This window comes from Anser anser, assembly GCF_964211835.1.
Source record: "Anser anser genome assembly, chromosome: 16".
In the NCBI taxonomy this organism is placed as follows: domain Eukaryota; kingdom Metazoa; phylum Chordata; class Aves; order Anseriformes; family Anatidae; genus Anser; species Anser anser.
Window position 1 is genome coordinate 10261696 of NC_139737.1, and position 12367 is coordinate 10274062.

Consider the following 12367-nt stretch of genomic DNA (forward strand, 5'->3'; position numbering starts at 1 on the left):
TGCAAGCAGCCCCTGCAGCGGGCACTCTTACCCCCATGGGCAGCCCTGCCCTGGCTTAGCTGCAGACCCCAAATCAGGGGCACTTTCCCAGCTGCTACGTGGGGGAGGAAACAGACCTGCAAAGTATGGTGATGGGGCAGAAGTATTGAGGATGTTTCAGTGTTTTCTAGTTGCTAGATTTTCTTTAATTTCAGCCCGGTGACTCGTGCTCTGCTCGTTTCTATAGAGACAGAGGATGCTGTGAGTGCGCCGGGGGCTGCTCGCTGCTCCTCTGAATGGGAACACCTGATGCCAGCAGTTGGGACTGGGGGCAGCAGCTTTTCCCTCTCAGGGAGAAGGTCCTAAGGTGGTCCCAGTGCTGGTGGGATTTTCAGAGGGTCAGTGAAGGGCTGGTGTCCTCCTGGCTGGTTGGCAGCGCGGCTCGTGGGCAGCACGGCTGCAGGGTGCAGGTGAAAATGAACCTGGCTGCCCCAGCCGGCACGACCTGGGTGGATGCTCAGAGGAAATAAGCAATGAAAGCAACGTCTCCCAGGCTGCTTTTGGGAAAGCTACCAGTTCCCCTGCCCCGTGCAGAGGAGCAGGGTCACCCCTCTGTTCTCCCCAGGACCTGCTCGCAGCCAGGGCCACCTTAGCCCCGAGACGAGGGCCAGGAGCGAGGGATGCTCCTGCTCTCTGGGGGGACGGCGGAGGGCAGCGCCGCCATCCCGTCCCCAGGCTGGGCACGTCGCTATCAAAGGACACAGGGGCTCGGATTGCACCTTCCCTCCCACCTCCCACCGGTGCAAGCTAACTAACGTGTGCCCTTCAGTCACCGGATCAGGCCAGGGCCTCTCTCCCGGCTCTCACATGTCCGACTTCTCTCCCTGCACCCGGGGACACTCAGCTGGGAGCAGTGCTGGGGACATCACCCCAAAAGCAGCAGCTGCCGACGCAGAGTCTCAGCGCTTTTACCCCCACCCTGGGGAAGGGACATGCTCCTCCTTTTGCCACTTTTCATATATTTGAAGCACTACGTCATGGCTTCAGCAGGAGACCCGCCTCCCTGCCTGCTGCCTCCACATGGGCCAAGGATCTGCTCCATTCACCAGCCGGAGATTTATGAGGTGCGAAGGGCTCCGGTTACCCTGCTGCCCCTCGCCTCCTCCCCGTGACTGGATGAATGAGATGCTGCTGGCTCCTCCAGCACCAGCGGCAAAACAAGCCCAGAGGAGAGCAAAGCCATCGTTTCACCAAACTCGCCTCCTTAGCTCCTTACCAGGGCACAGAATCTTCCACCACAAGGCCTCTTGCACCCTGCACAGGCTGCAGAGAGCCCCTTCTGCCCGTGGAGGCTGAGCCTGTGTCTTGCCAGCCCCTCTGCACGGCTCATGTGAGATGCTCCAGAAATAGAAACGGGATTGAAGGTTTCAGCTACTCTGCATTCCTTGGGACCCCGTGCCCCTGCCTGGTGCTGGGCTCTGTTCTCCCATTCTTCCCCTAAACCACTCTTCTCCCCACTACCATTTCCCCATCCTTCTTGCCTGGATTTCCCATCACTTTGGCTGTTCACTAAAAAAAATCAGGGGCTGGAGGTGGCCGTGAGCTCATGGGTCTGCCGTGACTTCAACGCTGCCTAAGAGCATGTGAGATGTTGCACCAACAGGGCATCCCGACCACGTCCATGGGTCTTTAAATCAATGCAAGAGAACTGAAGCCAGCGGGCTAGAAGGAAAGCGAGAATTACTCCTCTCCAAACACAGAACTGTGGCGCCGGAGGAGCAGGCAGCAATACGTGGCTGGGAAGGAACTTGGCAGCGGCCCTGGGGAGAGGCAGGCAGAGAAGGGACCTGTCACCGGCTGCCCACATCGCCCCGGCAGGCCTCGGGCCAGCGAGTCGCATTTCCTCCAGCCCCGTTCCTCCTCCCGTCGAGGCCAGCTCAATGGGGCTCGGCTCGCTGCTGACACGCAGGTCCCAGAACATCGCTGCATTTGGACCGAGGCTTTAATGGCAGCAGAGCAGCGTGGTCTGCAAGTGGTTTCCTGCAGGGTTCAAGAGGGGAAAGGCGAGCTGAATGGCTGGGGAGAGCTGGGGGGAGGAAAAGGCAGATGGGGCTGACCCCCCTTGGACTATGGTGAGTGCTAGAAACTAATTGTGATATTTGTGGGAAAAATTGCGAAGAAAGTACCCTAAGGGCTGCAACGTCCTGCTTCAGTGTTTTTTGAAGCCAGGAAAGGAAGCAGGAGGGCCCGGGAAAATCTCATACAGGGAGACCCAATGGCTGGCACACAGACTCTGCAAACATACCAAACCCTGGCCAGGCTCTGGCTGGTGATTTTCAGTTTTCTCCCATTGCTGGTGGTCTTGGAGGACCTCAGCAATGCTGGTGCTGTACCCTCACTGCAGAGGCCAGGGCAGCCCCACATTCCCCGGAAGCCTGGCTCCTGTGGCCACGGACAGCCCGAGGCACCCTAGGCTTGAGTCTTGCTCACCTCGTCCTGTGTCCGGGAATCTGACAGCTCAGCCGCAGCCACCTCCGAGCCCAGCATTCCCCTCTGAGCTGAGCCATCCTCTAGAAAAAACGCAGCCAACGAGTTATTTATGAGCCAAGGTCTGCATCAGTGCGTGCTTGTTATTCATTGCAAGGGTTTCCTCCCTGCGGCTAATGGGCCCCGTGCTGGCTGCATGCACACACCGGTCACTTGGAGAGCTGGAGATGTCCCCAAACACCTGGCACCAAACTTTCAAAAAACAATAAATGAAAACAGTTCTCTTTGCACATAACCCCGCTATCAACAAAAAATGCAGGTTTTGAAATAGATATTAGCAAAAAGCTAAAAACCATCGAGCTGTCACCTCTGAAATTCTGGACCACATCATCATGACCTCTCCTTGAAGACTGGAACGAGTGTGTCATCCCGAAAATAAACCCCCACAAAGATAAACACTGATACAGTGAGCAGATAACTGTTTATTATTGCACGTAGTCCAGCAGAACAACCGACAGAAAACTCCGGACAGCAGTACACAGATTGTAGTACACGGCTTGCAAAATCTGTGATGAAGGTAATTTTATGTGAAGAGTGAAATGTATCTGCATCTTTGTAAGACCTGAAAAGTATAACACAATATCCTATTCAGTTTTGAAAGCATGCAGTTTGAGGTAAATCTGTTATTTTGCATCTAAGAAAACGAAATCCCTAAGGGGCTATATATATATGTCTATATATCCATGTCTCAGTGCGATATGGATATATTTATATGTCACATAAAAGCAAATCTACCTACATTTCTCAGAATGTTAATAGGAGGAAAGCACATTACTGAGTGCACATCACATGCATAAAAAAAAATGGGGCAGGAAGGGGAAGAATTACCTTAGCATTGTCGAAAAAAGATCCTTCTTTGTGCTTAGTGATAAATAAAAGCCCCTCAGGTCTCTCAACGGAAATTGTCTTGGTAGCTAATAAAAGCAGTTGGCATGTTGAAACTGCAGAGCTGGCAGGTGAGGGCCAGCAAACAGGGATAAAATGCCAAAGGCAGCAGAGCCTGGGGTTTGCAATACATTTATATTTAAGAAAAAGAAAAAAGAAAGAAGCAAATTGCAACTAAACTATGCTCTGTGGAAATGTAGCTGATGCTGCACAGCTTTCTCAGGACTGGTACAGCCACATGGCTTTTAGGAAGGGATCACATTCACTTCTCCCACAGTGAACACCATGTACTTGCTACTGTGGCAATGTTCCTGAGCTGAATAAGGTTAAAAAATAAACTTGGTTCACAAAGAAAACTACTGAATTATTCTCACTCCCTTATATCATAATTAGAGTAGATAAATTAGGCAGGTTCTGCCCTGTGTCTCCAGTCTGTAAACTCCTGCCTGTCTGCCGCCCTGGCTCTGAAATCCTTTCAGACTGACCTTTGGAGCAGACTGGCCATCTGTTTTTTTCCTTAACCAACATTTCCCATTCTTTCCAGTCCCTCAGGTTTTCCCACCCAGTCCTGTGCTGTGGGACTTCAGGATACACAGAGGTGCACAACCAGCTATAAATAACATTTCCGATTAACTTAAAAAGAGATAGAAAATACATATTGCTCTTAAAAGAAGGAAGAAACATGTCCAAGCACTCAGCCTCACACTAAACTGTAACTTCATCTGTGCCGACTTTCTAAGCTCGCACTGCTAAGGATCAAAGCAGATGACGGTGGCAACATCTCCTTCAAATAGGTCACTCTGTCGCAGCTTTGGGAACAATCGGTGCAAACTGCCTCGGCTTCTAAGCCTCACACACAAGAACAACAGCAAGAATTGCCCCTCTGTGCTCTACCACTGCTGAAAGTCTGGCTGCTGTGTATTTCTGAGCCTAACACCCAAACGCACTGGAGTCACTCGGGTCTCTGCACCTTTTTTCTTTCAGGAATAACCTCACCTCTCCCACGACAGCCACCCTGCATCCTCTGGCTGGAAAGTCTGTTCACTCTGTTTCAGTGAAAGAGCAGCACTTGAGCCCCCTCGCAGTCCAGCGCTTCGAGGGGGAGGGACCTGCGGGTGTACGGGGGTATTTGTCAGTACGTACCTCCTTTTAATTGTAACTTGCACCATTTTCATAGGAAAAAAAAAAAAAAGGGTAAAGGGGCAAATTCAGCACATCTATTTCCTTTCCCGTTACAGCGGGAAGTCACCCACTGCAAGACGCTTCCGCACGGAGCATTGCTGGCGGCAGGAGAGCGCTCGGATGGTGCCCGGCCCCTAAACGGGCACTGTCTCCACCCGCAGCACCCCTGGGCACACCAACAGCCTCGGATCAGCCAGCCCCTCGCACCCCACCCCGCAGCCCCTGAGCGCGGCGCGTCGGCGGGCACGGGCAGGACTCTGGTTACACTTCAACAAGCCCAACGTCAACTTGCTCCCCTCTCTCTCAGTCCTCCATAGGCGGAATACAGCTCCAGACGGCGGGGAAAAGAAAGACTTTTTGCTCGTCTCTTTGGATGACATCTGAGCGTGGAGGGCGACGTTGTCCAGCCCTAGCCGTGGCGCGGCTCTCATGAGTCATTTTGGTTGTGTATTGCTTCATTTTCAGGCCATGGATGACATTCTTTGGGAAATCTCTGACACTGAGTCAAACCAAGGGAGTTACACAACATATGTGCATGGATAAGACCTTCTCACTCATTTTCCTACAACTAAAGATAAATCCCTCATCCCTGGCCTGACAGGACAGTTGATGGCTTTGGTGAGAACAATTTAAGGCAATTGCTATTTTACACAAAGAAGAGAAGGAGGCTGAATTGCAGAAATCCTGTTTTTTTCTTGGTAGATTGCAGAGGCCAGCCACAGCCTGGGAGCAGGGAGACTGAACTGATCTTCAGGCACTTTTGTTTAAGGTTCATATTTGCAGTGCAACCTTGGGATCTCAAGTCCTCCTCTTAGGTGTTTCTGGGTGACTGAGATTTAATCCCCACCAAGGTCTCTGGTCTCCAAGAGCAGCAACGCCTGTCCCAGACACAAATGAATGGCAGAGTCAAGGAGCAGCAAAACACACAACTGACACACAACCACTGCTGTCTGCACAGCTTTCATCTCTGCAGGTTGAGAGAGGAATAACACAGCAAAGAAAGCAGTGCCCAGCAGAGCAATTTCATCCCCGAGGAAGGCAGCCCGATACCCTCACTGGAGCTTGGGAGAAGCATCTCACATTATGTTCATGTGAGGCCCAAGGGTCATGTTCAGCCCCGATGTGTTTGTTTGTTTGTTTTTCCCCCCAGTATTTGAACACAAGGTGACAGAAATCTTGAGCCCAAGGCGACACATTCTTGTGTCTAGGAACTGTTCAGGCACAAGAAACCTCACAAGATTTTGTTGCCACCAAATCCGAATGCAAGCCCTCATCCTAATTCAGGTGGAAGACCTGAGCTCCAGTTTAACCTTAGTCACACACACCTCAGCTCACACTGATCTTTAGAAACTCAACTACGTAACAGTGGCAGAACCAGCACTGGTGCAAATAGAGCTGCAAATTTCACAGTGTCACATTCTCTTTGTGTGTTCCTGCCTTTTGTTGTACTGAGTGCCAAGAAATATTGCAAGGCACAAGTTACCTGGCCATGGAAGAGTAAATTGAAAGTGTTTCTTGCAGCATATTTGCAGAAAACAGATTTCAAATTTAACATCACACTTTCTTGCACTGGAGTTCATGTCCTTCCAACTGGGAAGGTAAAACTGTGGGATTGTATCCAAGCAAAACAGTTCAATTTTTTACCTTTGAGAAATCAGGAACCATCCACTGAAATTACTCCACAAGCCACTAAAACAAGTGATAACTGAGAATCTCAATGCAAGTTATCTGTTAAATAAATCCCCATTTTTTTTTACCAGCAGTGCACCCATCAATGAATGACTTGTGTTGGTAGTAAAGCTAGTCAACTATAAAACGTCCACAGTGAGGTCACAAATTGAGGATAAAATCTCATTGCTCTTCTTACCTTGTCCAAAGGGCACCTCATGTCAAAAAATGGACAAATAGGATGGCCAGACCAATGTTCAGTAAGATGACCATGCAGATCACGATTGTGTTAGGTCCCTGAAAGAAAAACCCAAAACAAGAGTATTATATTCCACAGTTTCATGGTGAGGAGACAGACAGAGCTGCCTGGATTCTCCTATTCAAAAATACCAGTAGCACCAACTCCCAACACACATGTATTTGGCCTGAATTTCAAATGAGTTGAATCTATCAATCCCTATTCCCATTTCTCCCCTGCAAACTCCTTCACTGCTAGCTTGTGCTGAGGCTAAATCAAATTAGGGACTCTGGCCACATGCACGTACACTGCCATTTCAACCTGTTCCTCCCAACTCCTTTCTTCACCCATACATCACCCCAAACATCATCTGTGTTTGTAAAGTTGCCACTTTTAAGATGAACAATTCCATCTGTATGAGATTCTTCTAATCTCAGACCAAAATATTTCCAAGCAGTGCTTCTCTAAAGTCACATCGGGATTGTTCACATCAAAAGGACTGTGGGAACAAGCAGGCTAATAAAACGTAGTTTTACAGCTGTATTCACTCACAGCAAAATGAATTTGAGGGACTATTTTTTACACCTGGGAAATCAAATGGTGATTCAATACCATGGACCAGCTCATAAGGTGCCCCTACTGCAAGAGTAAAAGTAATGGGAAAAAAAATACTCAGCTTTTTTTTTTCCTGTCCTACATGTTCCCCCACACTTTCCAGATCCATGCAATGGGGAGAGAAAAGGAAAAAAATGTAATTAAAAATATCATAAAATGTCTGTTTTCCTCAAATTTTGGAATTCCAGATTTACCTCACTGCACCCTCATGGTTGGGGACACAGGAAGGACAGGAGGAAATGTCCTTCTGCAGCCTCCCAGATCCCAAGGGACTCTCCAGACTGAGCAGTGTGGGAAAAGTTTCCTGAGGTATTTGTAAGGTCCCTGAGGCCCGGGGCAGCTGGGCTGGAGGTGGGCGGCCCCAGGGCTGACCCCGAACTCTCTGGGCTGCATGAGGCCAGGGGCTGGAGACCAGCCTCTTCCTGCACCTTCCCAAAGAAAATGCTGGTCCCAAAACACATTTAAAGCCCATACTGAGCAAAACCCTGGATGGTGGAAAGGTGGTGGGAGAGGTAAAAATGGAGAATTTCCTCCAGAAGGCTCTGGAGGCCCAAAAAGAGCCCTGGGGAGGAGCACTGCAGCCCTGAGACCACAGTCTCTGAGCCCTTTGGGCTTCCTGGGGAGAGAATCAGCAGAGGGAAAAAATTCAATTCTTGTGACAGAAAAGGCAACAGAGCTGCTGCTGTCCCCGGAGTGTCCCGCCTTGCCCCGAAACGTGCCACACATCACCTCGTCGCACTCCTCTGCATCCTGTGCCGCTGCCACCGGGGCCAGGCTCCGCTTGGCCCCTGCCTTGTGCTCCGTCCTCCCCGGTGCCCGGGCCTCAGTCTTTCTGTCAGCGGCGGGCTCGTTCCTGCCCGCCACCCTGCGCTCGGGGCTGGGGCGCTGCTTCGCCTCCTTGGGCCGCGGCTGGGCCTCCTTTGGCCGCGGCTGCTCTGCCTTGGCCTCCACTCGCGGCGCCGGCTTCTCCTCCAGCTCCCGTGGAGGGACCGGGGTGCCCCCGTGCCGCTGGGGCTCCCCCCGGGTCTCCGGGGAGGGCGGCCCGTGCTCGGGGAACGGCTCTTCCTCATAGTCTGTGGTGGGGGAGACCGAGGAGGTCCTGACGGCGTAGCTGTGGTAGCCCTTGAAGAGCTCGACGTCGGGCTCGCGTGCCATGCGCTGCAGCGGCCCGATCTCCATCTGCTCCGCCGGCCTCCCAGCGCCCCGCGAGGCCGGCCTGGCCTCGCCATCGGCGGCCCCGCCGCCCGCCTCGCCCCAGCTGCCCGGCCGCAGGCCTCCGTCCTGCCGGGCGGCCGCCTTGGCTCGCTTGGCCTCCGGCGGGGTGGCGGCGGGGCTGGGGGCCGGGCTGTGGCGGCGGCGGGGGGCCGCGTCCTCCTCGTGCAGCTGGGGGCTCTCGGGGGGTGTGGGGGGCGGTGGGGCGCCCTCGGGCCGCGGTGGTGCCGCCTCCTCCATGTTGATGGTGTGCTCTGTGTTCTCTATGATCTCCTGCAGCAGCCTCCGCTTCTGGTACTCGGGGCCTGCGGAGAGAGGGGTTGGTGGGAGAGGGTCCGGGGGGGCTGCGGAGGCTGGGACAGGGCTCAGCGAGGCCCTGGCACCGTGCACCTCTGCCAGGGGCTGTCGGTACCCAGATGGAGAGCAAAATACCCCAGCCCAAACCCAGAGATCTCAGCACCCCGTTGTCACCTTCCTCCCCAGAAAAAACTCTGGCTGCCTCAAGCTGTGTTTTTATAGCTGCAAACTCATCCTGTGCCTTTCTCCTTCGGGGCCAGGACAAGCTCCCAAGTGAGGGGAGCGAGGCTGCATTTTCCACTGCCTGCCTGAGCCTGTTTCCAGAAGGGATTTCCTATGGTGGTGGATGCCTGCCCTGCACTGTCCTGCAGGGAGGAGCAGGCCTGCAGCTCCAGCTGAGTCAAGAAACAGTGAAAGTCTGCAGCCCAGCTTTCTGTGGTTTGGAGCCACGCAGAAGGATTATCCTGGGCCTTAAGGGGATCAAGCTCCCATCCAAGCTTTGGTTTGTTTGTGTTTTTTTTTCCCATCTGGGAAATTTCAGTATGGCTAATAGTGTGGACAGTTAAAAAAGTTATACATGGAGGTGCTCTGCTTCCTCAGGAAAGGCAGGTACCCCCAGATGATCTGTCTTTTATCCCTCTCTTTGGGAAAAACTTGTTTTTCATGCATGGAGCAGGGCTGGCAGTGAGAGCCAGTCCTCCTCTAGGCACTGACCCAGCCACCAGCAAAATCACCTGGCACCATCACACAAGGTGACTCAGGGCTTCGGGTTTCATTCTGGCCTCATCTCCCATGCTGACTTGTCAGCTCTTAGCAACGTTGCCGTCACTTCAATTATTCGCGTATCATTAAATCTTTACTTCTTGTTAACCCCGGGCCATGTCTGCAAAACAAATCGCTGCTCAGCTAAGGTCTGAGGAAATCAGCCAGAGCCTGACACCGAGGCCAGCCCATCACACTGGGCTGCTGGCAGAGCAAAATCCACCAGGGACTGACCGGGAAAGTCTTTCTGAACAACAACCGTGCACGGTGCCCTGCACAGTGGGACCTGTGCAGGGACGGGGGTCGCTGTGCATCCCCACAATGCCCAGAGCAAATGAGAATAACATGACCATGCTCCTTATGGGCAACGTGGGGTCACAAAGCAGCATGTCCGAAAGCAAAGTACCTGCTTTTGAAAATGGTGTTGGCCCCATTCTGCTGAATCCAAGTAATGCTGAGGGGTGCAGGTGTACAGGGCTTGGTGCATGCTCCTGAACAGCACAGACTCTGGAGCTGCACTGTCCCCAGCTGCCTCACAGTTCCTCCTTGTGTCTCCTCCACCCCAAGGACTAACACAGACTTGAGCCTGGTCTGGAAATTGGAGATTGGCGCTTCATTCCCTCTAATAAATCAGTGGTGTGATTTGCATGCTGCTAACTCCTGCCCACTCAGGGCAATGACTCCGCTCTGAGGGGGCGGTGGGGAGAGAGGGCACTGATTTTAGCTGCTCTGCCCTGCCTGCACGCTCCTGTCAATCAGCAGGCGACCCATTCAGGGCCGTTTATTTCTGGCCGCAAACGGATTATTTGGAAGCCTTTTCAACAGTTGTTCAGACTCCTCAAAATAGGCTGCCTGCAGCCCTGGGCTCCTTGCTATCTCCTGGTGCTTTCTTCTCCTCCTGAATAATTCACACCAAAAGCCCCGGCTGCCTGGAGGGCACTGCACAGCCCAGTCCTCCTCCCCTCCCCAGCCTCTGCTTCTGCCTCACCTCCTTCACCTCCCAGCACATTTCAGCAAGGACGTTGGCTTTCATCCCTCCCCTCTAAGCTGTTAGGCTGACATCCGAAATGAAACCCAGGGCTAAATACTTAGTGAAGACGTGAGGCTTGCTGAGCAGGACTGTCCTGTCCCAAACACAGGAATAGCAGGGAGAAATGCAGCTGCCAAACACTGCTAGGCTCTCCTGGCTGTGAGGTCAGATGTCACAAGTCCTAGCAAAATCCAAGGGTGGATTTCTGCCTTTTTGTTCCTGGATGGTGCTGCCTTGCAAGAAGAGACATCTTCCCTTGTTGTGCTCTGATTACAAAGTGAATATAAAGATTAACAAGAATCATAGAAGAAAAATGTGCACCAGCCCCATACATGGCCACTGAAAGAGGCCAGGACCAAGCAAAGCCACACATAAGGGCAGTGAGAGGATTCAGGCACCTGGGGAGCCAGGAGCAGAGGACAGGCCGCTTCAGGCATTTTGCAGAGCCAGTTTCATTTGTCTCATTCAATTGCCACGGGTGGAAAAAGTAATCTAGCCAGATGTCAAAAACCTCCCAACAGGAATTCCAGTTTCCTTTGCCTCCGGGCTATAAATACCCCAGTGTGCAAAGGGTGAATGCGGATCTGTGACTGGCAGCTGAGGGGCTTATGCCAGGATCAAGTGACGTTTAGCTATTGTTAAGTGAAGTGTCACACGCTGGCTCGTGCCCGCGCCCAGGCGCTGCGGTGGTTCCCAGCTCCAAGCCGGCTCTGAGAGCCCCGCGGTGCGGCGGGGAGGAAGGGGCAGCCCTGCAGAGCTGTGTATCCCCAGCTAGTATTTGCAGGGCGAGGTGGGCATACGGAGAATTTTGGCAAATCTATCAATGTGATTGCTTCCCCAGCCGAACGCCGGGTGTGTGCTGTTCCCTGTTCCTGGGCTCGGGTGTAGTACTGCGACCTGGAGGCACTGCAGGCAACGCAGCAGTGGGAAGCACGGTTTGCTGAGGGGGAGTCACAGCGTTTGGCTCCTGTCCCCAGTTTTGCCACTGTGATGGGACGCTTGTTCCAGCTAACAAAACCAGATAATAAGGAAGATAAAATAAAAACATAGACATTTGGATCCCTGTTTTCTGCTCTGTTATTACCTTCCCTCTCCAGAAAGGAAAGCTTTCCAGGAAGAACACAGCTCTGTCTAGCTTGGCCTAGGGAAAGGTAATGGCATTCACAGTGCTGCTTCATTACGCTTCTATCCACTAGTCCCCAGTGCTTGGTCACAAAGAAGGAACCTCCTGAGTGTTTTCTCAGCCAAATAATTAGCAGTGATGCTATCAAATAAATAGGAAATAAGGGAAGTAGTACTTTGCATTATCAACTTTCTTACAGGATATTACAGCCGCTAATTAGCCGAGGCTGATCGTACCCTGGTGCAGTGTGGGGTCCCACAGGATACTGGCTATGAGTCGATGTGCAAAGCTGTTCCAAGAAAAAGCCACAGTGGCTTGAGGGACGCATCTGCAGGAGCTCTGCAGGCAGACCCGAGCTCGCTGCCTGCCCTGCCAGGTGCTGGGAGGGCTCCAGCGTGGGGAGAAACACGCCGGGAAGCTGAGGGGCTGTGGGTTTTTCCTCCAGTTTATGGTAACATCTCACAGCAGGTAAAACAGCAGTGCAAAGAGCAAATCACCCACGTGAAGGGACTGGCTGAACTTGTGCGAAAGAGGATTTAAGGTAGACAGGAGGGCAGCACGCTGAGTTATAAAGCGGCTGAAACGTTTGAACAGATTCCCCAAAGAAACTGCAAAATCCCTCTTGGAAGACGCCTCTGGTCTTACCTGGCTGGTAGAAGTCTGGGGAGAGCTCCCTGGCCATCATCCTGGCTATGCCCGACTCGTTGTTAGCTGCCTGAGCTGCCTGTTCAGACCCTTCAGCCTTGGCCTTGGCGTGAGCTGTCCTGTGGAGGGAAGAGGAGAGGACAGTGAGCATTGTCTGAGCCCACGTCGGCCTGCCTCGAGCAGC

The 12367-nt window shown here is 52.6% G+C and overlaps 1 protein-coding gene across 1 annotated transcript in view; it reads right to left on the reverse strand.

The window, feature by feature from the left end:
* Positions 1-2928: 2928 nt before the first annotated feature.
* The window catches only part of JPH2 (junctophilin 2), a 29985-nt gene continuing 20546 nt past the window's right edge, over positions 2929-12367 (reverse strand). Inside the window, exons 3-6 of the mRNA XM_083802231.1 lie at positions 12184-12302; positions 7844-8631; positions 6461-6558; positions 2929-5471 (exon numbers count right to left, since the gene is read on the reverse strand). Coding sequence (XP_083658357.1) covers positions 6478-6558; positions 7844-8631; positions 12184-12302 — 988 coding nt within the window. The 3' untranslated portion in view covers positions 2929-5471; positions 6461-6477. The remainder of the gene's footprint in view (positions 5472-6460; positions 6559-7843; positions 8632-12183; positions 12303-12367) is intronic.